A 27,449-nucleotide genomic window follows, 5' to 3' on the forward strand; every position below is an offset into this window, starting at 1 on the left:
GATACTGGATTCAAATCCAGCCATTACCATTTATTTGAATAGTGTTTATAGGCAAGTTACTTGATCTAATGACTGTTTGCCTCACTTATAAATGGCAGTAATAAAGCCCACTTTATAGGGTAGTTGTAAACGTAAAATACAATAGTGTATTTAAGTAGGATGGTATGTTGGCTACACATACAAGATTCTCAATGCTGACAGAACTATGGCTGTTTTTACTATAACAATCATGACTCCTTGTCCTCAACATCATCATCACCATCTTCATAAGATTCATTAGAAATTGTTTTGGAAGGAGATAATGTAAAACTACTGCATACATTAGAGTGCTGGGGACCACCACTCCCATGGGGAGATTAACTCTAGAATGGTAAAATTTAGCTTTGATCAAGTTTAATGCCAGGGGCAGTCTTATAAAAGACGGTAAATCTTAGAGCCACCTGTAGGTATGTTTTGAAAGAAATTAAAAGGTATCCAAATCAAAAAATACCTACAACTTGGACTAGTTGTATTGTCCAAGCAGCTTTTGAATTTCGACGGTTTTTTGGGCTTTAATAGTCCCTACTTTAAAGCCCTTCTAATTTAAAACCTTTGAGTACGGGTTCCCCCCAAATTGAGCACAGTACTTGGCAGGGAGCAGGTTCTCAATATATGTGTACAGTGTGAATTAGTCCTATGAGGGTATTATGTAAAAGTATTGGAAGTTTATAAGACTATTCACAATGAGTTCAGGTCATGCTGAGAATCAAGACCCAGGACAGAAATTTAGGACCAGTTCATAAGCCTGCAAAGAGGAACAAGGTACCAAAGGAAAGCTGAGGGGACAAAGAAAATCTTCTCTACTCCTCCAACGTTCTGCATTGGTCTCTCTCTATTTAGAGGAGGGCAAAAATGGCAGGCCATTTAATTATAAAAGAAATAATTATATTTACTTTATCTATTTTCATCTCAGCCTATTAATCTTTTTTTGTGTTTGCTTTTAATTACTATGGAAAGCCAGTAAGCTAATGAAGGAAATACTTAAGATATGGAAATATACTGATTCTGTGATTATGCTGGAATAAATCAACACAGAATAGAAGGAATTATTAGAGTGTACACAGACTAGTGACAAGCATCATGAATCCCATCTCCGGAGATATTTGCTTGGTAGCTTAGAAGAAAGCTCTGTTGCCTTAGCTTTTCTTGTTTGGAGATGTCATGGAAATACCAAAGGCCTTCCACCCTTAGAAATGACCCTTCACCTGATTTTTTGAGAATTTTCCATCAGCCCTTATGTAGACACAGTGCAATTTTCTGCACATTGATGAAAACTGTAGATTTAGGGTGAAGGGATCTAAAATACACCACTGAGGAGAGCTTTTCATTTTCCTTTCTAAATTCCTCTTGTGTAACTAAAAGTGTCTCCCAAGAGAATGCAACTGTCATAAATCTCTTCCCTGGGAGTTTCACAACGAGATGATTGATTCCTATCACCAGAAACAAATGTGAATATTTAGGCACTGAAGAAGAAATTGCCTCAATAGACATTGTCACAGAACTATCTTATCTCCCATCTCTTCTTCTAAGGTCCCATTTATCTTTCTTAAAAGTCATTTGTTTTCCCATATAAATATCCTTTTCTCTGTTCCCTTTTCCCTATTAAGATGTCTCAAATTCTAAACATCATCTTGAGTGACATCTTTCTGTGATCTCCTGCATACATATGTGAACAAAAAATTGTCTTTTCTCTTGATAATATGTTTTTTGGTCAGTGTAATTTGCAGGCCCCCAACCACTAAACCTAACAGGGTGGAAAAAAAGATTTTCCCTCCCAGTAAGGGATTCGGCATGACTACCTGTTTGGACTGAGACTTCCCTCAATATACTAAGTTTTAATGATTGATACTCTGAGAGGCATGTAATATCATGACAGTCCTTAATGCCTTTTCGTAAACTCTTTCATCAGCTGGGATTTTAGTATCTGGATTACAGCACCACAAATGAAATCCATCTGTCATTTAATACAATACAAAATTAATAATTTATATGATACATTATGCTTTTATATTTTAAAAAAAGTCATGATTAAACATGCAAAAATCAGTAAAAATATCGTTAAATTGATTACTTTATATTTGAGATGAACAACCACTATATTTAAGAATAAAATTTAGATAACAATGTAATGGACAAACCAGAATAGACCTAGAAAAAGTTTCTTTGTTACTACAGTTTGTGGAATTTTGTCCACATTCAATAAAGTCTTTGGTACCTGGAGCTTTGTCTTTCTCTCTTTTGAGACTCATTCTGTCATCATAATGAGTTAATGGCCACCTGGATAAATCATCTACAGAACCGAATTCTGACTTCGGGACCATTCTACATTAGTAACTCAGGCTATGACTTGTACCTTGCTTAATCACCCAGGACACCTCTCAAATGTTAAATTTCATTTTGTTTTTTGACATGAATCATCTTCACCTAACTTCACTTCTCCACAGACTTTGACATTGGTGTCTGTTCCCTCTTCTTTCCATTTCACAAATATCAGTGACCCCTCTTTGGTCTCACCTTTGTGTTAGAGTTGGTTTCTTTGTCTCTTCAATGGCTACTCTTCCTTTACTCCTTTTGAAAAGTCAAGGGTTCATTCTCAAGATTTGTCTTCTTACTCTACATCACAGATCCAAATGGGCTTGTAGCCCACACAGTGTTAATCCACAGAGCGTTTTAAACAAAATTAATTACAGTTACTGCCATAATAAGCCTCACAGCATCCAATGAGTGACACTATGGCTGGGATACAGACCTTAGATTTGGCTTACTTTTTATAAAAAAAAACTTTAAAATGTGCTCAAATAGTTTTGCCACCATTCCTTGCACCTGCTGGGCAGGCATCTCATGAAGGGAGGCATCCTCATTCTGTCCAGCGGGTACCACCACCAGCACATCTCTTTGGGAAACTTCAGTGGACCTAGGGAGTCTACACAACCATCTGTAAGTCTGTTCATTGTTTCTTGCTTCTCTCTGATTTCCCAGAATATCTGACACTGAGGAAAGTGTATACCTTTAATTACCTATTAATCTCATTGATCTCCAAAGACAGTTGCCAATATTTAAAAATTGGGAGAGTTCTCCAAAAAGTCTAGACTCTTGACTACAATTAACAAATCCAATGGTTTGGCAATCCTCAGCCACCCTTTCCACATTTCCTCTAAAGTTGAGGGTAGATGCCAGCTTTGGAATGGCATCCATGTCCCTTCTGCTGCACTCATTTCATGTGATGTTCCTGATCTCTATAGGATTTGAGCTTACGATGCACATACTACACATACTTGCCACTTTAATCCAGCACTTAGAGAATGACTGATCCTATATCTCAAAGGATGAATCCACCTAGGTGTTAGACAGTTTTACGGACTGAATTGGGTCCATTCCCTCCCCACTCCTTGACCACCACCAAATTCATATGTTGAAGCTCTGACCTCCAATGTGTATATATTGGAGACAGAACTTTTATGGAGGAAATTAAGGTTACATAAGGTCATAATAGAGGTGAGGGCTATTCCAATACAACTGGTGTCCTTATAAGAAGAGGAACAGACACTAAATATCTCTGTCTTTCACAGCAAGAGAGCACAGAGAAAAGGCCACGTGAGGACACAGTGAGAGGGTGGCTGTTGGCAAGCCAAGAAAAGGCCTTCATAAGAAAATGAATTTTCCAGCATGCTAATCCTGGATTGGTAGCCTCCAGAACTGTGAGAAAAACAAATGTCTGCTGTTCAAGCCACCCAGTCTGTGCTTCTGTGTTATGACAGTCTGAGCAGAGTACGACACATGGACCAAACCCAAGTTCCTCTCGAAATGATGTCCTACTTCTGTCCTTCAGTTCTGTGCTCATCTGCCTTCACCTGGACTTTGACAGTCACTTCCTATGCAGTCTACCTGCACTGGTGTCTTTCTCTTCAATATTTGCTGTTCGAGAGTTCTTTTTAAAATATAATGATTAAATGTGTTCTTGCTTTGAAATAAAAAAAAAACTAATTAAAATACGTCAGACAGCTCCTTATTACCTACAGGTCCAAACACTCAAGAGGGCCCATCCAGATCCACTGTTTCCTGTCCACCCTTGCCCCCATCCCCAGTGCATGAGCAAGATCGCATTATTCATGGCTCTGACAAAGACTCTCTCCTTGACAAAACTTTAGCTGGGGTCCTCTGAGGTTGCTTCGCCACTTGGCCTTGATCTTGGCTCCCTGCTGGGCCAACACCGCCCACTTTTATTAAGAATTCTGCTAGGTCAGTTCTGAAAGAAGCCTCCACCCTTCATAGCAGACTACCTTCCATATAGGATCAAATTTCTCATCCTCCATCCTCAGTACCCGATCATGTCAGGCCAACACTTTAACAAGAATCCTGTTGAGTGGGTTTAGCAAGAATCCTCCAACTCTCATATCTACTTTTAGTAATTTCCCTTTTGCTCACCCCCTTCATTCTGCGTATTGGCCATAAACCCTCACTTGTTCTTGTTGTACTCAGAACCGAGCCCAGTTTGGTACCGAGGTCTCTTTTCCCCAATTGCAATAGTTTCTTATGAATCTGTTTTCATTGCTTTAACTCCTGTCAGCCTCTAGATTCCTTTAACAGCTCCTTAAACTAAACTCTCCTACGTCTCCATGTTCCCCTGTATTCCTTCTGATTCCCCCCAGGCTATATGTCAAAAAGTCTTTTTTTTCTTTCTTTTTTTTAATGGCCCGACTTAAATCATACTGCTTTTGGAAGCCTTTTCTTAGACTCTCAAGTTGAAATATTTATTTTCCATTGGTGCTTCTAAGGTACTTTGTATACACATCCATTATGAATTGGTCAATTTTATTATCACTTCATATGTTCTTCAACTTTATATTTTCTCTGACCATTAAATTCAGGCCCTTTCACTTGTATTATTTTATTTTACTTTTACCCAAGGTGCTATTAGGATGTCAAGCACTTAGGAGTAACTATTTATTTATTAACTAATACTTGTTAATGTTAGTACAAAAGCCAACGTAAGGACAGTAAGAGGAATTAATGAAAGTCAAAACAACAATTATTTCCCACCCTCTCTCCAAAATGACCTTTTAAAAACAGCTCAACAAAATGGTGTAAGTGTATATGAATTAGGATTGGCCTCACTATAACCAGAGTCAAATGGATAAAGCCTGCACCTTTTAACTGTCTGTTATGAATTTATTTGTGGAGTTATCAGAAAGTCTCCAACATGTCTACAGATAAATCCCATTCTGTAATCTTTTCTTAGTCAGGTTAATAAGGAAATGGGGTTGGTGTTGGATTGATATAGAAAGTAAAGAAACTGCAAGATCTTTGAGTAATAAAATACTTAAAACATAACAAATCTGGCTGTTGGAAGCCCCCTTCTTTTCTTTGGGGTCATGTCAAGCTTCTGAGAAGACAAATTCAGCTGTTCCCCATCACCCATCATATTTTCTTCAGAAGTTGATCAAAGGAAAACCTGTAACCTTCACTATAGCAACACAAACAGCTCAAATCCTTTGCCATGCTAGCCAGCTGGGTACTCTGTCATTACATCAGTGTATTTTCACTGATACACCTTTTAGAAAGAAGATCTAACAAATACGAAAAATTAATAAAACACTGCTGATCTGTTTTGGCATTTACGCTTTCTTATCAGTGAACTATTGCAAGCCTTATTATTTACCAATTTACTAAAATGAACCAATTACTAATATGTTTCATATTATCTAAAAAACCCTTGACTAAGGTAGCTGGGAAACTAGAAACACAGAAGGTAAAAGACCCAACTCCTCACACGATTATATCCACTAAATGAGGGCAGTAGGCTAAATGAGCATTACTTAAAATATTACAGGAACAAATTATTATCATAGAGAAAAAAGTGGGAGAATCAGTGATGAAAATGCTTAAGGAGAACTGGATTAAATACAGTGAAGCAGGCTTTATTTTGGCTCAGTACTTTGAGCCATGCTTGTCTACCCTATTTGGAATGGAGATCAGAATGAAGAAAATTTTATGAACAACACCCTGTACAAATGAACAGAAGGACTGTCACAACTTTACTATTTAAGATTATGTATTTAAAACAATAAACGTCCTGAGTCACTTCCTGAATATAAGATTTTTAAATCGCTTCGGATTTGTCTAGAATAAAAGAGGAACTCCTAGGACTCCCATAGTAGGAATTTTCACTACAACTGTATTGCTGTTTAACATGCAAAAATGATCAAAATGTTTTTTTGTATTCCTTAAATTACATCATGCTTTCAAAAACCTTCTACATAATTCTCAAAATCGGAGACAGTTTACTTCAGGTGCAACACATCACTGATCTAATTTACAGACTATTAGTGCCATTGTTATGTTGATATTCTCTTTCCCTTGACAAAGCACAGCTAATGAAGTCGGACTGCGAAATGCCAGTTTTTTTTTAATGTTTAAAAGTTTATATCAACTGTTTATATTTTCATAGGCCTGGCATCTATTTGTTCATTTTCAGATGTGGTTCACTAGTTTTAGTGTTTATCTGAGTCATCTGGTTAAAGCTCCGATCACTGGGCCCCAGATTCAGTAAGTCCTGGATGGGAATGATAATCTGCATTTCTAACAAGGTCCCAAGTGATGCTGATGCTTCTGATCCAGGGGCCACACTTTAAGAACTATGCCTTTTGCAGGTCCCAATTCATTAGATAGATACCTGGGTCTTTCTGTTGGTCTGGGGTTCCTCAGCCAGGCCCCAGTCTGGAGCCTTAAGGGAGCAAGGAGAGCTAATTTTCCCACATGTCTCCAAAATAAGTCACCTTTGTATTGATTTCTAGGTTCTGCCATCATAAATCTCATTGTCCAAAGACCAAGAGAGTTTTTTTCACTTCTAATGTTCTCCACTGTCAGCCAACAATGTGTAGGTCACAAGTTTCAAAATGTGGGCCACACTTTGGATTTCTTTCCCTCCAATCACTGCTTTCTATTTTCCCACATAACTCATTCCCTCTCTTACATCATATCCTTGCAGTATCTTGGCTGTTTTCGCAGTCTTATTTGCCTCTTTACCCAAATGGACTGTAGCTAGCCTAGAAGGATATATTCATTCCTTGGTTCACTGACTCCACAAGTATTTATTAAAAGCTCAGCGTATAATAAATATGACAATAATTCTGCATTCCTGAGCTTACACTGTAATGGGGGAGATGCAAAGTAAACACGTAAACAAATGAGTAATTACGGTATATTTTAGGGGTGATGTGTACATTGAAGAAAATAAAAGAAGGTAACAGGAAAAAATGACTGGAAATGAAACGCATCTTAGCTACTCTGTAAATGCTTCTCTAAGGGAACATTAAGATGAGACAGAAATGTGATGGAGGCGATAATACAAGAAATGTAGAAAAGGGCATTATAGGCAGAAGAAGCATCAATTCGAAAGCAGCAAGATGTCCATGGTGTTTGAAGGCAGTGAGAATCAGAGGGAAAATGCTGTAAGAGGAGTTCAGGTGGGGGTTGGGAGTGGGCAACATTTTTCTTAAGCCTTTTAGAACCACATGGTTTACACACACCTTTTACACAGTCTAGGAGGCTAGCATACACACAGGATGAGAGCCAAAACTGTTCTTTTGCCCAACCAAACATCAGCATCATTTGATTGAGGAGAAACTGAAGACTAACAATAGAATTCACCATCTAGCCTTTGGAGTTGGCTGTATAAAATGCGCAATGAATCATACTCAGTTATTTCAGAATGTGGATACACTAGGTCTGAACCATTTGTCCGCTTCACAACTGCTGAGTTAAAGAACTACTCTAGGTATTGACACATAGTAGTAGTAGTTCTAGGAATATGCAATCCCATTCTGCTCACGAAAGTAAAAAAAAAATCTGAGTGAAGCGGGGCAAAATCAAGTCAGAAATATGTCTTACAACATTATTTCACAAACACGGTATTCTCAAATAGCAGTGATTCTGATACAACTGGCAAAACAATTCCCAGCAAAATAATAACTAGTATATGAAACACACACAAACCTTTTAAGCAATTTGAAGTCTAAAAGAGATTAGCCTGCAGCAAGAGCTGTGTGCTTTCAAAAAGCCCCTCAAAAAAAAGCATCAAGCTTATTTTACCTGATGATTAGAATTGTTTTAATCTTTCGATCATTAGCCCCCAGGCAGATCTGAGGGCATCTGTATTGAAAGGTATTTATCAGCTGGGGTTCTTTTCAAGTAAGGAACTTAAGTCTAGGTTTATAATTTGGTGTTTACAGATATTAATATTTGTCACCATGTAACCCAAAATTTGTTAAGCATTCTCACCAGCAAAGCAATTTTTTTCCAGCATTATACAGAGCCAAAAGTTTTGTAAGCAAAACCACCTTAGTTTTTAAAATGTTCCAAAGTAATTATTATACCAAAATAAAAAGCCTTTTGGTTTATACTGTAAAACTCCAAGGATCTCATTTAAAAAGCTGCTTTATTCACCACCCCCCATCATCAAATATGCTGACGGCATTACCTGTCTGCATCTACTGTCACATCATGAACTCCTCTCTGGATGACATCCCTGGAAGTGGCTGTGTCTGGTATTCGGTTCAGACTTCTAGTATACAGGTTCAGCCCTCCATCTGTCATGTACCTGAAAATAAATGCCTAATTAATCAACAGAAAAGTAAATGACCTCATTTGTATAATTTAACTTAATACACTGTGTTTATAATTTTTATTAATTATGCAAATAGGCTCTTTTATAGCTTTTTTCTATATAAACATTCTACTCACCAGGAAGTATCAGAACAGCTTTTCAAGTTTATTAGGAAATTATTCTTCCTTACGGCAATAAGTAGATAGCCTATTATAAAGCCATTCCTTTCCCCCTTTTGTTAATGATATTTTGAACAAGCTTATAGATAATGTAACTCCTAGCAACACTGGAGCAAGATCATTTCATTTTGTAAATACCATTTTTGAAGCATTGAAGGTCACAGGAGTCATGTTAAAATTCGATTAATTTATTCGATAAGTAAAATGTACACAATTGACCACTATTGTAAAATAATAACTAAGATGTATTAAATGTTTAAGATGTTGCCAGGAACTGTTCTAAATAATTTACATGTCATACATCATTATCCTCACATTAGATCTGGGTTGTTGATTGGGTGAAGAGTGTGAAATGGTCTTAGCACATCAAAAAGGAACATGAGCTTTAGTGGGGAAGACAATATATGGTCAGTTTATGCTGTATTTGTGGTGTCCACAGGAAATCCACATATCCGCGCACAGGAAGCAGTTTAATATTTCATTCTAGAGCAAGGTGGAGCAGTATGGCCTGGAAATAGTAATCTGGAAAACAGAGATGTGAAGAAAATATGCCATAACTATGCAAAGTTTTTCTACACAGAAGGAAGAGGAGTAGCAGTATAGGGGAGGAAGATTTAGAAATGTTTCATGAGACTATTGGGTTTTTTTAATGTCATCATCTTATAGCTTATAGAATTTGAACATGGATAAAGTTATCCTAAGACTTTCATCATTGGAGAGATTTTAATTTTTGTTTGTTTGTTGCAAGTTTCCTTTGCAACTTTTTGTACTAATCTTCTCTATGACTATTACTTCTTCTTAAACTCATCTTAGCTAATGGTTTAGAAGTGTAGGTATAACATTATCAGGAATTTTTTAAAAAAAATTTTACATTATTCTTTCAAAATGATCTCCTACCATTTATAGCTCCCAGACTACAGCAGAATTTTTCTAGAGGAACTATGAAATTCATGTTAAGTTTTTAAAACCTTCAGAAAAAAGGAAGGAAGAATTTTCAAGAAAAATGTAAATGAGGAATTTTCTTTATCCATGTGATGACGCTATGTAACTTTTCAGATAATAAACTCATGGTTTTAGTATGAAAATGTCCTACCAACACAAGTGTCTGTAAACAGGAATTAGACACCACTAACATTTTTAGTTCAATTAATACCTGTTTAAACCTATTTGATATTACCTGAAAAATTCAAGAAAAGGTTAAGGACTCTTACAAGGTCACTCAACCAGTCATAGCAGAATTGAGAATAAATCTAGAAAGTCGGCTCCAGAAACCATGATCTTTCTTTTCTTTGTAATATATTTTTCTATTGAAGTATAGTCAGTTTACAACATTGTGTCAATTTCTGGTGTGCAGCATAATGCTTCAGCCACACGTGAACATATATATTCATTTTCATATTCTTTTTCACCATGAGTTACTACAAGATACTGAGTATAGTGTCCTGTGCTGTACAGTATGAACTTGTTGTTTATCTATTAGCTCAAGCAGTAGAGTGCATGCTTAGCGTGCACAAGGTCCTGGGTTCAATCATCAGTATCTCCTCTAAAAATAAATAAACCTTATTACCTCCCCCAGCCATAAATAAATAAATAAATAAATAAATAAATAAATATTCTTATTGTTCAGAAACCATGATCTTAACAACCACCTAGATTTTGTGTTAAGCATTCTTTTGCTTTTCTTTATGGTTTTACCATATGGGCATGTATTCTTCAAAATACATTGTTTAGCATGATTTTGAACTGTATATAAACTGAACCAAATTATATATATTCTTTTGTGACTTATTTCCTTCACTTAAAACTACATTTTTGCCAATCATCTATCTTGATGTATATTCATGTTAGAGTTGTACAGCTTTGTTTGTCAAACGCTCTCCAGTCTATTAATCAATCTGACTGTTAGGGACATTTAAGCTGTTTTCTGTTTTGTTTGTTTGCTGTTACAAACAACTCTGCCCTGAACATTTGTATACACACACTTCCTTGTGCTCACAGGCAAGGGCTTATCTAAGATCTATATATAGGAAGGGAATCATTGGGTCATAAGAGATACATACACATCTTCAAACCTTACTAGTGAATGCCAAAGAGTTTTCAAAAAGGTTTCAAAACAACCTCCTATAAAACTCTACGGATAGGGATTCTCATGCTGTTTTTAATTTACAAGTTCCTTATTACCAAGCACGTTGATTATATTTTTATTTTGTTATGGGCCATTTATGTGTGAAATGGCTATTTATGCCTTTTGCTCATTTTTCTATTGAGTTCTTTGCTTTTCTTGTTTGCTTTTTCTTTCCTCATTGATATTAACCCTTTCTGAGTTATGTGTGTCGCATATGTGTGTGGCTTACATAGGGTTTTATCCTGACATCCTTCTCTTGCTTATTTTTATGTGACATGAATTCTTCTGAATAAAAAGAAACTTGATCCAGATTCCTTCCTAACGTCACACAGTAACTGTTTCTGTTATTTTTGTGTAGTGTTTTAAAATGCAGTAAGCAGCTTTTTGAGATTTTGGGAGTCTGTTCCCATCTCCCAGTTTTATCTGGACCTTTCCTATCTGCATGTTTCGCTACATCCTGTTCAATTCTGCTTCTACTCCTGGAAGTTCTCCGCCAGTGTGGGGCTCTGCCCTGGAAGGGCGCTGTGGCTGGACAGTCTAATGAAGTCACGGGAACTAGACTGCTCCATTCCCGTCAGATGCGACCTTCAGCCCTCACTCTCCCTGGCTGGTCAAGTGGTCCAAACCCTCTCAGCTTAGCTGCTATCTTCACATCTGCTCTGGGTGTTTCCTAGTCAGTTTCTCTTGGCTACTTGGGGTTCTTCTGTTCTCATTGTTATCAGCGGCCCAAAAACTACCCTCTGTTTCTTCTTCTGTGCACAGACGCTGAGGCAATGAGGGTCCTTTGGCTCCTGACTGTCGCTAATTCCTTATATTTATGGTTTGAGATGATACCTTGCCATCATCTTTCTTGTGTAAACAATGATCACGTTCTTATGGCTTTATTATCTAGTTGCTTTGTCTGCTTTTGTGGAGATTTGGAAAGATTCAAAAACCTCTGCTTCCATCAGATCTCCCTCGAATTCTCTTTTTACATTCAATGTACCTCCTTTCAGCCACTGTATGTAACAATTAGCTATTTTTATGACATGAACACACAGGGCACCTAAAGTGTTTTTTTTTAACCTCAAAGGAATTCTAGTTCAGCATCTTCCTGTAGATGAGCACAGATAATATTAAGGATTATCCCCAAGATCAGAGATGCTAGCTACAACAACTATCCTAATAATGAGTGATTGCTGTGAAGTCCTGTTACATTTGTTTGTAAAAGATCAACTCCTAGGAGAGAAATGCATACAAACAGTCATGTAGACAACTTCACAGGGGAGGCATGTCAAGATGATTACGAGTGCAGACTGGAGCCAGACTGTTCTCAAGTTCAACTCCAGCATTGCAAACACCAAGAAATTTGGAATTCCCAGAATGCCAATTAACAAATTTCTGAGTTCTACCTGAAGTTACTTAACCTATCTATGCCTCAGTTGTTTCATCTGTAAAATGGAGATAGTAACGATACACTTACCCTTTACAGATATGGTGAGATACAGATGAGTTCATATATATAAAATGCACAGAACACTGCCTAGCACACGGTAAGTGCTTCATGGAAGTTTTGGCTAGTATCGCCGGCTATTCTTTCATTACAATGTCTACATTCCCTAAAAATAACTCTCATATCTTGAATATGAAATGACTAGTAGCATTATGATTGGGAGTCTGTCGTTTAGCATGTAAACTCAGGTAGCCCTGCCCTTCCCAATGAAGACCACGCATGCTTTAGTCATCACAAAGGTTACTGAAGGGGAACGGATGGAGTGTCGGGGAGAGGCGGGATGAAAGTATCCACCTCCCTTTTTAAAAGTGTCATTCCCTAGACATTCTCTGTGTTTGGGCCAAGTGACAAAGCAGAATTTTAGGTTATATTCTTGGCCCAACTATTTATCACTATGACACTTGCAGATAACTTCAATTTCCACCCAATTAAAATATGTAACTTTCCTCCCCAGTTTCCCAGGGTGCTCCATTTTTGCTTCATACATGGGGACTTTTTCAAAGAGATTCATTATAAGTAAGAGGCCTTCCTCTGAATAATTCCTAATTACTGGCAGATTCACATCCCCAAGTGTTTAAAGCAATTTTAAGACGAGAAGAAAGAGATAAGCATTTGTACGCTTCAAGAAATTTCAAATTCTCAGAATGCTGATTAACTAATTCTCTGAGTTCTACCTGAAGTACATGAAACAAAAAAATGAAACTGCACTCTCATTTACTTCATGACATTCCTTGAGGTTACATGAGAAAAAAAAATCCTAAATTAAACCTCTTCATTCGTTGTTGTGTCTTTTGAGCCTTTTGTCCCTTTAATCACTAAAACATACTTGAAAAAATTGGGAACAGACAGTGAACTTTGTCACTCAGTTTTTTCATGAATCGTAGCACAGACATTTCAATGTCCTTTTTTTTTTACTTAAAGAAAACATCAGATTAAAATGTCCCCAGGATGTCTTCCCAACTTTTAATTCTAGGCTGAGACATCGGGTTGCATCCTCCTGGTACTGACAATGCGTATACCATGTTCACTGATGAGCAATGAAGAGGTAGAGCACATCCTGGGTGTCCTCCCCACACCCCCAGTAACCCCTGAGCTGAGACCAGTGATACTGTCCACCGACCACATCTGGTCACTCTCCCTCCAGGGAAGAGAACACTGAGTCATTCTTTAAATTTCAGTGTTCTGTACTCTATCGTGGGAAAGACAAAATGTAGAAGGCCCAACAGGTAAACATCACCGGAGGAAGTTCTCATACAGGATTTGTGCAGTTCTTACTTATGCCTTTTCTTCTTCTTTTGATACTGAATATTAATAACTTTGTTGGCCAAAAGAAAACATGCAGACCACCAACGTATGTTTACAGACTCATTTGTGGGACTATCCAAGGCCTCCTTTGAAAGACCAACAGGGAACAAAAATGGAGAACAGAAATCTGAATTCTGAGGCAGGAAACAAGTAGGAAAAACAAAGGACATGACAATATTTAAAAAATTTCTCATTAGTGAGTTCAGCAGAGACCAGCTAGCTCGCATCAAATCAATTTCCTCTTCCTCCCGGGCACACAGCTGAACTGTGGTTCCTGGCCGTGCTGACAGTCAGATGTGGGGACACAGCTGTCCTGGCTATGGAAAGGCAGATAGAAGTCACATGGACCACTTCCAGCCCTGAAGCATATGAAATACTCTTAACACCACGGTTCTTTCTCTCTTTTTGTCATCTGCCTGTTGAAATCAATGCCCAGGGTGACATCAGAAATCTGGCTGGATAATAGCAGTTATCTACCATCCAGCTTAGTCTCTGAAAGACTGTATGATACACAGTGCCCAACTGAGGATCAGAAACACCAAGGAGGGTTTTATGCGAAGGAGGAATTAACTTCTTGGTATTAAGATACCAAGATTTTCTGTTACAGAAGTGAGTCTTCATTAACACAGCTAGAGTCCTGGAAAATACAAAATGTTCCTGAGTACAGGTATGATGGTCAAATATATTATCATTAGCAGCACTCAGTTTTTTTTAAATTGTCTTTGAAAAAATACTTATCTAAGAATGTACATACACACACTTACACACATATGTACATATATTACTATTCATTTGTTGAATAAATGAGCACCTAGAAAAATATAAAAACACTAACACATGAGTGATAAGTGGGCAGGCAATGTGTCTATATTGTTCACCACTGAACACAGTGCCTAGAATGTTGTTTGATCCATAGTTGGAACTCACCAAATATTTCTGAATACACACGTATATTCATACATGATTCAGCTCACGATCCCTCTTCTCTATTCTTTTGCCAGAATTCCTCACGTCTCCCGCAATTTCTACTATCTCCTATATGAGATCATATACTATGATTGTTAAGTTATTAATCATTAGGTTAACAATTACCAATGATATTAAATGTCATTATGATGGGGATGATACATTTACTGAGCACTTACATTGTGACAGGCTTGGTGCTAAGTACAAGTTTGTGGGTTACTTCCTTCACCCCTAACAATTTCATGAAGATTCTGCAATTTTGTCTTTATTACAGAAAGGAATGTGGATAACTTAAGCTCCCAGGGGTCCGCAGATAGCAAATGAGAGACAGAGACTTAATTTAGACACTCTGACTCCAGTGGCAACTCAACTACTTCCTACCCAAATTAATGATCACCTGTCTCCCTAATGCTTGATCTTTAGAAACTGAGAGAAGGTGGCCACCGGGTGAGAATAAGGACATCAAAGCAGAGCTGTAAGTCTGATCAAAACCTCCTTTGTACTTTTAAAGGCCTTGTCATCATTCAGACAAGCTTTTCAAGAAAGAGGTCAGGAAGGGTTACTTGTACAGAAGAATGATTTCTGACACTGATCCTCTCAGATGCAAAGAACAGGTCAAACCCAGACTCACATGAAAAGTATAGATAAAGTTCATTGGAAAGCTTTTTCTTGCATTACAGAGCCTGGGATTTAAAGTCAGATTCATCTGGGTTCTAATGTAAGTCTAGCCTTTCCTTCAGCTTATTATGAATGGGGCCTATTGGGATCAATTTCCTCATCTGTAAAACAGGTATAAAAATACTCACCTCATAAGGGTTGGTGAGGGGCTTGGGGTTAAAGAATTAATGTCCTTAAAGTACTTAACAAGAGTGAAGTAGGTAATAAGTTTTCAAAAGGGCAACTACAGTGATTAAGAGAAGTGGTTTCAACAGACTATCCTATTTCCTCCATTGGGGCTCATCCTGAGACTGAACTAAATATTCCCAAATGCCAAAACACTATTAACAGTTTTATAATCACAACATTTTTGGAATGTAATAGGAAGCAGAAGACAAAAAGGGGATACAAAAAAAATTTAATACCATTAAAAGACAATAAATAGATTGAAACTCTCAAATCTAAAATGATTTTCCCTCAAGCTAGATTGGAGGTGCATAATTGAAGAATGCCAGAAAATATGTGTTCCTCAAAGCAGTTACAGGCAGCTTTGACAAGTCAAAAAAAAAAAAAAATCAAGCAGCTCAGCAGAACTCCTCCTGTCTCCTTCCCACGTCCTTCACTACAAAATCTGTTACTGAAGAAGCATGTGAAAGTCACTCTGAAAAACACAGGGCCCATGTGTTTCTCTAAACTAACAACTGGAAAATTTAATGGATTATAATGAAGAGATTTTACAGAAATTTTGTATACTTTTCATGAATGAGCAGAAGAGAGGGCTAAAATACCCCCAAATAACTTTAGGTTTCTCACATTTTTTGTAACTTTATTAATGAAGCCACATTCCCTTCTTACAGCTAATGCATCCTTGTAGACACCTCTGTTCACACAATTCTCTTAGAGACCAGGGCTCAGGGCCACTTACCCACTGTTGATGTCATCAGTCCTGAGACTTTTCCCAAGGATATCTCCATCGCTCATATATCCACCAACATCAACTTCAGAAGACACGTCCAGGTCACTGCTTGCTTTCTCAGTCATGTCCATCTGTGACATGTTTCCTAGCCGAGAGACAGCAGCTCGACGGAGAGGCGTGGTGTACATGAACCTTGAGGGGTCTGTGTGAATGAAGCGACTGGTACCGCTGCGGGGGTAGCCAGCACCCAGGGAGGGAGCATCTCCAGCCTGAAGTCGAGGGCACGCCTGGCCCAACCTCCAGGTCATGGGAGTAGGTCGACCTGTCAAGTTGGGTATGGTCCTTCCATTCACTTCTGTCGTCACGGTGCTGTCAAATGTTGTCTCGAGGGTGCTGTCAAATAAAATAGAGAAATCACTATACTCTGATTTACGTGGGGCCATGGACCAAGAATGCATGAAGGCAGGAAAGCCTACACTTGAGTTACTTCTTACAAGTATGTCCATTTTCATGAAAGTCAAATTATACATTCATTTTAAGATTCTAAACATCTCTTCAGATATCAAAATGCAGGAAGGGACATTCATTCATCATTTAGTTTCGTTTTGTTTCGATTTGTTTTTATTTTATTTGCTTTAAAAGAAAGGCCATCATTATGTTTTAGATAAAACAAAATCTTGCTCCATGTTCTCAACCAACACTTAATTTAACCCTTCGTAGGCTTCTGAGTATCATTTTGGAAGTTAACTAAACTTAGGTTTGAAAGACTCTCTACCAGCCCTCCTCAGATGCATTTTAACTACAACTTCTGCTACTGTTACATAAGGCAGGAAGAAAAATCCACTCAGCTGTGATGGTGTGGTTGCAGCAGCTAATTCAGACTGGATGGGAAATCATATTGAAGAAGAGATGAATGGGAGAAAAAAAATCACTAGGTATGTGCTGAGAAGTCACTGGTTGATTGCCATGTAAAATTTAAGTGAGAAAATAGTAAGAGAAAACAAAAATGTCTTATTTCTCATTATAAGAAGTTAAGTGCTTAAAATTAATTTTTTTCCTTTGTTGTCCCAAAGTTATGCAGAAATGAGGAAGACCTGTGGCTTATCTGGGTCCCACGAAGACTAGACATAGTCTCTTCCAAATTCTGCCTCAAATCTGCTATGTTTTTAACTGTTCTCATTCTTCTTGTTTCAGGGTCTTCACCTAGAAAAATAACGTAATAATACATTGCTATTCACGTCATTTACTATCCTGAGGATAATTATATACATATATAAGTAATGCAAGTTCCTTTTCTTAAAAGTAAAATAATAGGCAGGAAATTCCAAATGATTATTATCATCTGAAAATTATAATATTTTTCCCACAAATAAAATGTGAATAGTGTAATGTTACAAGTAATAATCTGAAGTGATGAGAGTGCAATAATACTCTGTAGGTCTATGTCATTGAGAAATGAGAGTCATTTGGAAACAGGCTATATAGTGCTCCATGTTTCTGAGCGTTATTTAAAAATCCAAAATTATTTGGATCCTAATTATTTCCATAATTATCTGCTTCAAAGTGTACTCACAATAACTGAGATAAACTTGACTTATGTAGCAAGTATATATTTGGACTCTGGGGAATAAGATAGAGAAAGCTTTTCTTATAGATGTAATATCTTTTATAGTCTTTTATTTTATTGAACTCATGACCCAATATTCAGGTCATTGGATGGATTTATTTTTAATTATTTCTCCACTTTCTACAGGGAATCAAAACATGCACATGTGACACTAGAGTTCCAGTGTGGTCCTAGGCATCTAAACCAGGAATGAGTCTACGCATGAAATAAATAGCTCTGCCAGGGTGACGAACATTGGCCTTACACAATCTCTATCTATCATTTGGGGGCAGAGATGCCATTAAATCATTTGTCTATGGCTATGTAAAAATTCCCAGGCCAGTGGGCATTGAAGCTGGCGAATCCGTGTAATAAGAAGAACCTAGAAAGGGAGGAAAGGAAACATAGTCTTAATTGTGTTCAACTTGGGTTCAGGATGATGTCCAGTGATGAGAAATTTTAATAAAAAGAAAGAAGGAAGAAAAGAAAGGAAGGGAAATAAATTGATGAAGGGGAGAGAAGATAGGAGATGGAAAAGGAGGAAGAGGAAGGGAAGAGAAGGGAAGGGAAGAGAAGGGAAGGGAAGGGAAAGGAAGGGAAAAGGTGTGGAAGGAAAAGAAAAAAAGAAGGAAAAGTGAAGGTCAAAGTAGCATATATTAAATTCCAGTATGAAAACTGTCACACAGACAAGTCAAGGTGCATGTCTACAATCTGTTTTAAGAGCATAGGTAGATATTCAACCTGTTCACTTTTCTTCCAAAATATTCATGCCACATTTTTAAAACACACACAGAAAAACGCACCCGTTTAACATTTGTAATAGAATCCTAGAGTTGGTAGGGATTTCAGAGACTGTCCTGCCTCACCTCTCAGCCAGTGAGGAAAGAAATCTTGGTCTGACTAGGGAGGTGGCCATGTGTCTCTGCCTAAAGGCTCCAAGATCGAAAAGGCTTCCTCCTCTCCAGTAAGAGATGACTCTTTTCAATATTAGACTAATTAGGTCCAATTACAAAAACATTTCTGAGGGTGAACAATCATTTGCCCCCATTTAACTTCCACACAGTGATTCCAATGGCTCTGAAACCAGCTGAACAACTTTATACCACTTTACTATGGCAGACATTTAATTTTAGCTTCTCTTTTTGGGGAGTGGGGGTAATTAGATCGATCGATCGATCGATCGATCTACCTATCTATCTATCTATCTATCTATCTATCTATCTATCTATCTATCTACCTATCTATCTATTTTTTAATGGAGGTACTGGGGATTGAACCCAGGACCTCATTCACACTAAACACGTGCTCTACCACTGAGTTACACCCTCCCCCTACAGCCTCTCAAAAAGATAACTGCTAATTCCTTCTGCAGCCAAGCATGACTACAGTGTTCCTCATTCTTCATCCTGGATGGTTGCTACTCTGCTGTCAGTCAGCAAATCTCTTCCTTTTAATTTACAACTTATTTCAATGATTGACATTTGCTTAATAACTGCATTATTATTTCAAATTTACAAAGCATCGAAAAAACCTCCCTCAGTAAATACATTTTTAAGAATTAAAAAAGCCACATGCTGTAGACTTTCCCTACCCTAATTCAAGTCATACAATCTTTAACCTCATAGATTAACCTTATTTTAAAACTCAGAATTGTTAATAACCCTTAAGACTCTAATCATTTTTTTCTATGGGAAGTCTTCCATCCTTATAAATATAACAGAATATTTGAGAAATGGCTAGAAAGAAGTTGACCTCTTACCTCTAAATAATCTGGTAGAGCCTTGAAGAAAAAGGGAGATTCTGTAAGGAAATTCTTAAAGAGTAGGAAAAAGAAATATCATTACAGTCAAAGGAAAGGCAGAGGTGAAGAGGGGATTTTACTCAAAGTGGGCCAAAGAAACAGTGAAGGATGAGACAAAACTGGAGAAGCACTAAAGCTAATATTCAGTAGTGTATCTGAGATTTCATACCACAGAGAAACCAAAGATTCTAAGTAATGATAGGAGATGAAAAATCTTAAAGGAGAAAGTGTTGAGATGAATTTTATTGGAGATTAAGAAGGAATGCAAGCTGTTGACCTTACACAAGTTTCTAAAATACACCATCACATGTCCCCTGTCCCTGAGCCCCTTCCCCCTGGGAGAACTTTCACATTACAATCAAGCTGTATCTCAATCACTTCCCAACTGCAAAATATTAGTAACACTGATGTTTGAATTACATTCAATGTCTTTTTTTACATAACTTTAAGAACATTGTATTTTCAGCCATCCCATTTCACTAAGGTTTTTTTCACATCTTCTTTATCTCCCTTTACAGTTCCTTCTTCCTATCCAACAGGCATCTTAGATCCTTGGATCCCTCCAACTGAAGCCACTGTTTGTTTATACAGCTTCCCTCTTGACTCAGAACCACCACCCCATCCCTCCTTTGGTTTTTCTCCTCAGGACATCCACTCATGACACGGCACCACTCAGGACAATCAGACAAATGGACTTTTCCCTCCCAGCACTTACGGAGCAAAACATAATTGCTGCTTCATTCGTGTCGTGAAACATAATAACCAGATCAAAACTTACTGCAGGAAATGTTCTCAGTGACCCACAACAGGCAAGATAAAGTCAAATGCACTCACAAACCCCCTAAGAATGGCACTAGCCTGAAGTATCCTGTAAATTTGTATCCAGATGATGTCTAGAGAATTGGGGGTGGGGAGGGGATCGCAACTGAAAAGGTCAAATGGGAGAGCACAAGTAACATTAAATATTTAGGAGCAAATGAAAGTTAGCAGAAAACTGCACATGAGAAATTTATTTAGTCGCAAAAATGTTGTATCCCCTTTCACTTTTGTCATCTCAAAGCCAGCTATTATTCCTGAAGGAAGCCTCAGAAGTGTCAGAAAAATAAATTAATAAATAAAGGCTTACACACATTTTTCCAGAATGGCACCTTCTGCAATTCACTGTGAGTTTTTACCAGTGGTGCAAACTGCTTTCTTTTTGCCTGTAAACTCTTCTCTATGAGCAGGGCTCAGAGGAACAGGCTCAATTTGGCGCTTCTGCATTTTTCACTTAGTGGCAGACAGACCATTTAATCTGTGTGGTCCTGCTCTTACGTTTTAGGCATTAATTACACACAGTGTAATTAACACTGTCAGCCCTGTCATCTTTTAAGAGGAAATCAAATTATATCTGAATGAACCTGATTCACAGAGAATTGTGTCCTCTACACCAGCTACACTACAAGTGTTATTTTTTAGACTACGGCTGTCTGATTTATTTGGCGAAGTCACCCTAACTTTGTGAGTGAGCTGGGTAGAAAAATTTTCCACTCATCTGGTTAAACCAGACAGTTTGGTGGGGGGGACAGCAAAATGTGGCTAATAACTTTACAGCTACCTTTTAAATATTCTTCTATGTTGTGATAGCACAGACCCTAGTCTGTCTGATTTACTAGGATGTCCAAGAGTAAAGAGTGAAACTCAAGAAACCCTGCCTAAAAACTAACTTGGAAGAGGCCATTTTGAGTCAGAGCAGAATCTAGTCAAGCACATGGCAGAAATCCTGAAATTCCTGTGCGCTGTGGGCTTGGATATAGTTACCATATTTACCAACTTAACATGCATCATTATTTAGGGAACTGCATTGCAAGGCTTCATTATCCTGATATGATTATTCATATCAGAGCCATTTAAATAATCTCTTTCTCTTACTTTCTCACTTGCATTTGAATACTGGCATATGTGTGTGTGGGGGGGGAAGCCTTAAAGAGAATAATCCCATAAGTACAAGCAGATGCTCAGTTTAAAAACCATGGACTACACAGACACCTATTGAGAGATTACCCTCTGACAGTAACGCTTCAAGTTATTTATGCACAAAAAGGTATGTGTCATATATACACCCGCCCACAGCATGCTATAATTTAGCAGAGCGACTAACACATGCTGTCAGGGGACTTCACTCTGGTCCTATCTTTGAAAATACTTACATAAGAGGTACTTAGAACAAGATAAATGCTACCCTTTTCAAGGCAAAGATGACTATTATTTGATTCTACTGTTCCAGAGGAGCAAGAGGGAAAAAAAGATTCTTAAGGATTAAGACTCTCTCGCTTGCCTTTGTACTGCATGCAGGTTTTTTATGAGAAGCAGTTCATCACAGAAATCACACAATGGTGAAGAAGTAAATCTTCAGCGTCTGAGCACCTGGTGTATTCAGATTCAGAAACCACTCTTCCCACAACTGTGCAAACATTACTCTTTTAAAGCCAAACTGACGTGAAAAATTGAGCAAGATTCGCCTCTGCTCTCTCTCTCTAAGCTTTCATCTTCTAAAGCTGGTTCACTAAGATTCCAGAAAATCTCCTAAAGCACCTTGTAACAGGAGGGTCTACAGAGAGAATAAAAAACCTGCTATTTGGCATCAGTTGTATGAATCAGAAACAAAGAGATCACTGGTCCGGTTTAATTCTTTCGAATTTAAGGAGCCCTATGTGAAGTCCTTTGTGGAAATAGCACCTTGACATAAAATAGGATGTGGTCAATGGTTTAAATGCTTATGAGTTTTGGGAAAAGGCATCATCTGATACAAATATGCTTCAGCAGAGCACTGAATTGAGACTTAACTGTTAAAATGTCTACAGTTTAGCTATTTAGGCAAATAGCAAAACCGAAGGGTTACTTCAGACATGGTCATGCCTAGTTCATCACAGAGTATGCCAGAAGTTACCGCCAAGAATCATGGCGTCAAAAAGGCCTAGTGTGTAAAGTACCACAACAGCTCACACTCATCTCCACAGTAACAGAAACAGTTGTAACACATACACACTCAGAAGTATTTTTTGCCAAACACTAAAAAAAAATAAAAATAAAAAAAAAATAAAAAAGTGAGTCAAGCCCTGAGAAGAGGCCTCTGCATTTCTGGAAGAGTAACTAGAAAGCATGGTGCTCGTCACTGACGTACCAGCCACGCCATCTACTCAGACAGCACTGAGGCAGCAGAAGAAACTCAGCTCTACAAAACAATGTGTCCATCCTTCATTCTAAATCTGTGCTGAGGTCACCTTGAGGGAAGTCCAATAAATTAGGCCCCGTTAATGACTAAGTAAAAAACACATTTGGAGTTTTAAAAGGTTACCCGTTACTTCCGGATGTCTGGAGCGCACTAGACCGCAGGCCAGTAACTCCCAGGGCGGGTTGCTGCTAGTGACTTTCTACACAGAGAAAAAAACTTTCTACTTTACAACGGTTCTCATGGTTCAGTTTGACGAAGAAAAGAATTTCAGGAGACAAGGAATCTTAAATTGTTTTGCATAACGATAGTTTTAAAAATATGAGTCAGAAGACAAGACGCGATTTGGTTCATGCAAAGGGGGCAGCTTCTTAAAACTCCATCCTCCTCTGAGGAGCAGCCCCGACTTACCTAGCAAGTCAGTGTAAAGCGCCTGTTCCAGGTCGCCCAGCATCGTCAGGATCACATCCTCATCCAGGTGAGCGGTGCCTTCCCGCAGGCAGCTCTCTCCCTCCTCCTCCGCCCAGCTCCTGCTGATGCTGCCTGGCCTGGAGGACCCATTTTCGTCCTCGGATCGGCTATCTTCATCACTCTCCCCTTCCAAGCCTTTTCTGCAAGTCCATTCCTCTAAGCCCTCGCTGCCTGAGTGGCTGGCAGGCAGAAGGCTCCAGGCCCCGGGGCCGCTGGTGTGGTACAGGGACTGCACGGACCGTGACACAAACCTGGACAGGGAGCGCCTCTCTGCATAGCTGGACTCCCTCTGGCTGGCCTTGGCGGCATTTCCAAACCAGTTGGAAATGCGCACAGTAGGTCGTCTCTCCCCCTCACTGCTGAGGGAAAGACTGGTCAGCGACTTTTGCTTCTGAAGGCAAGCTCCCGGTCGCCTTCCTTCTTTGCTCCGGAACACAGAGAGTTTGGCCGGCCGCTGCATGGCTCTTCTTCCTGGCTTTTCTCCTTTTTCAACTGGAATTCATATTGCCTTTTTGCAACTGCACAACTGGCCCTTTGCGTTGTAATTAACACACGCACTTCAATAAAAGCTCAGGCAAGGCTCAAACATTCACACAGAGTCTAGAGGCACAGCACGACCAGGAGTTGCCCACAATTCCGCTTGGCCTGCTGCGCCCCTCCTCAGCAGTACTTACAAACATTTTGCTTGTGTATATCGGAAGCAGAGAAGAGTTCACCAAAGACACCGCTCCAGAGGAAAAGTAGCACAGGAAACCAACTACGTTTTCCAGTCTTCATCCAATCACATGTCTCAGCAGGGCGATGGGTCCACATTTCCCTCTACTGCTTCTATATTCCCAAATGTGAGGTAGTGAAGCACCAGCGATGTCTCTTGCTTTTCTTTTCTTTTCTTTCTTTTTTTTTCTCCTGCCTCTTACGAGCCCTTCAATGATCTAAGTCTGCAGCCCTTGACTCTAGAGGAACTGACAGTGCAGCGTGTATAGCCTCCGCATCCAAGCCCCGTAAGAACAGAGATTAAGCACCAAAACCAGCCCTGTACGAGCCTCTCGCGTTTTAGCATTCCACCTGCATCCCCAGATCTATGGCTCTTCCTCGCTGCTGCAGTGAAGGCTGCTGGCTGCCATGGCAGCAAACATCCTGCTAAATTAAAACAGAGGCACGGAAGCGGCTGTCCAGCCTCGAATGCCACAGGTTTCAAAGCCAAGCCTGAATGAGATGCTACACTGTTAACCCTATGCACGCTTAAATCACTCTCGGCCACCCTGCCTCGGATACGGACAGACACACACACACAAACACACACACACACTCACTCTCTCACATACTAAACACATACTCCACGACACTGAGAATGACAGACTAATTCTCTATCGCTGCAGGCAGCTGAAGCAGGCAGATCTGTCTTCTGAATGTTGGGATTTGTGCTGCAAAAGCACAAATCAAATTCAAGAGTGTAAAGGAGCTAAAACACGGAGCATGACACTCTCCACCGGCTGACAGATAATGCTTTAAAGGGAAAGACTCCACCTCACTCTTTAAAGAACAAATTCAAGGGCTTTTTATTCTGAAGATATTGAGTACAATCCTAACGTGACAATAAAAATCAAAACATTTCTTCCTGTAAAACAACAACGAAAACCTTGAAGGTGTTTTTGTTTTCTCTTTTGAGAAGGAATATTTTCTCTCAAGGCATATAGTTGAAAGCGGGTGGCCAAGTGTGTAGATCAGGATGTGACAAAAACCATCAAATGTACATTATGTTTTCTGACACTGAGCATTTTTCCTGGTCCAGTCCATAAACCTATTGCTGTATCATCTGCTTTTAATTTTTTTAATATTTTGATAAAAAGCAGAAAGCCAGGAAGACAAATGTCCTGTATTTATCTTGTACTGGTTGTAATCACCACCCTGAAATTCTGATTTTAGGAAAACTTTTAAAACACTTATCAAGTACAGTAGAAACCACGTATACCACTGAGAGGTGATGAAAAGAGTAACAGGGAAAATTTTCTGGTTTTCTGCCCATAAACACTCCTTACTAAAAGGTGGAAGTGGAGAAATAGATCAAAAAATTTAATTGTGTCATTCAAATTGATATAATTCCCTAGCATTTTCTGAGCTAATACGAGTAAATTAATTCTGCTTTTTCACCTCATTTTGCTAACCTGAACTAGGGGAAATGCCAAACCTCCTAACTGTATAAATTAGCATTTTCATGTACACGGCTTATACCTTTATGTATGATAACCTACTTTGCCAAGTTAATTATTCCTTATGCCCAGGTTCAAGGGGGATCCATTTTTCACAGCTACATAAAAGAGAATTCGATGGAAAGAATAATTACTTGTGATGAAATACTTTTTGCAGTTAAACAAATGTGAATTATGAATACTGATTCTCAATTCTTCACTCTTCAAAAATAGTTTCTATAGAATGAGCTTAAACAAAATGAGGGTACAAAGGCTGAACCACAGAAACTGACAATTATCCTTCCAAAAACATTATCTTACACAGTGCTTTTTAAAAGACTAAAATGCCACTCCATTTTGGATTCCTAAGAAAAACATCTTTTTTTTTCCCTTCCTTTGGGGTTATCGTGATCCAGTGAATCACCAGATTACGAGACTACAGTCAATTTGTTGAGGTTATAAAACTTTAATTTGCTTGACATGTATTACATTAAAGTACACATATAGCATAAAGTCTTACAGGTTCAAAAAAAAGGTAATTCTTATGATTTAGGCATTGAAGGAGTTAACCTTGAGCATCTCTAAGTGAAAGCAATAATGATGCCCTCTCTTTATACAAGGAGACCTATGTACCAATCAGCTCAGCTGAGACCAGCGGTTCTCTAACTTGAGTGTTCAGAACCTCTCAGAGGGCTTATTACAACATAGCTCGCTGGGCCCCACCCCATTCCTACTCATGCAGTTGGTCTGAAAGGGGTGTGAGGCTTTGCATTTCTAACATATTCCCAGGTAATGTAGATACTGCTAGCTCTGGAACCCCTACTTTGAGAACTTCTAGGCTGAGACTAGTGGGTTTCAACTGGTTCCCCTATAGGGACATTCAGCACTAGTGAGAGACATTTAAGTCATCACAAATGAGGGTGTGGTGCTTCTGACATCTGAAAGGGAGGGGTCAACGATGCTGCTGTATATCCTACAATGAGAGGACAGCATCCCCCCAACCCCAGCAAAGAATTATGCAGAATTAATACATGTCAACAGAGCCAAGGTTGAGAAATTCTGGCTTAGACTAAATTGTATTATATTTACAAAATTATTTAGAAATTTCAGTGGCTTACAGAAACAAAGATTCACTTTTGCTCACATCAGTGTCCATCCTATGTTGGCTGCAGCTCTGATCCAGGTACCCTTTATACTAAGACCCAGGCTAGAAGAGCAAATCCTTCAGTCCAGGATATGCTGATAACTTGACAGAGGGAAAAAGGTAGGAGAAACCCAAGTTTCTGCTCAAGAATAGCTCATGTCATTTTTCCACTCACATATCATTGGTCAAATCCAATCACACGGTCCATCCTGATTCAAGGGGGCAAAAAACATACTCCTCCGTTAGAGGTGAATTTAGAAAGGGGTGAACTAAGTCCAAAGGAGACATTAATGAGGGGCTGCTTATTTTGAAGCTATAACCCTAAACAGAGAAAAACATCAAAAGGGCATTTTTGTTTGCTTCTTGGTTTAAAGATACGGTTGTCAACTTGTAGCTACAGTCGTTTTTCCCCCGGGAGCTACGTCAGTCCTTAAGTTTACCTTGAACAACAGAGGGGAATCCAATTACTGCTTCTCTAGAGGCAGTTATCTCTACTGGCTTTGCCTGTACATTCACACATGGGTGTATTTGTACTTATTTGTATTCATCCGTTTAAATGTATGTTACACAAGGAGGAGGAGGACGTCTCAGCACGTAAGTAATGAATACACCCAGTCAAGGCTAAAAATGCGAGTCACTCTAATTTAGCCAAGACTTCACATAAAGTATAGCTACTGTAATGTTCTGAAAAGAAGTGTTTTTGAGCTCCCTAGTAAACACAATTATAAAGTAGCTATTTAAGA

At 38.7% G+C, this 27,449-nt stretch overlaps 1 protein-coding gene across 2 annotated transcripts in view; it reads right to left on the reverse strand.

Moving 5' to 3' along the window:
* NAV3 (neuron navigator 3) overlaps positions 1-27,449 on the reverse strand; it is a 309,585-nt gene that overhangs the window by 122,263 nt on the left and 159,873 nt on the right. For both annotated transcript variants that reach the window (XM_072973357.1, XM_072973356.1), the window contains exons 10-12: positions 17,379-17,487; positions 16,294-16,677; positions 8,519-8,638 (exon numbers count right to left, since the gene is read on the reverse strand). In XM_072973357.1, the coding sequence (XP_072829458.1) occupies positions 8,519-8,638; positions 16,294-16,677; positions 17,379-17,487 (613 nt within the window). The remainder of the gene's footprint in view (positions 1-8,518; positions 8,639-16,293; positions 16,678-17,378; positions 17,488-27,449) is intronic.

This window comes from Vicugna pacos, chromosome 12 (assembly GCF_048564905.1).
Source record: "Vicugna pacos chromosome 12, VicPac4, whole genome shotgun sequence".
Classification (NCBI taxonomy): domain Eukaryota; kingdom Metazoa; phylum Chordata; class Mammalia; order Artiodactyla; family Camelidae; genus Vicugna; species Vicugna pacos.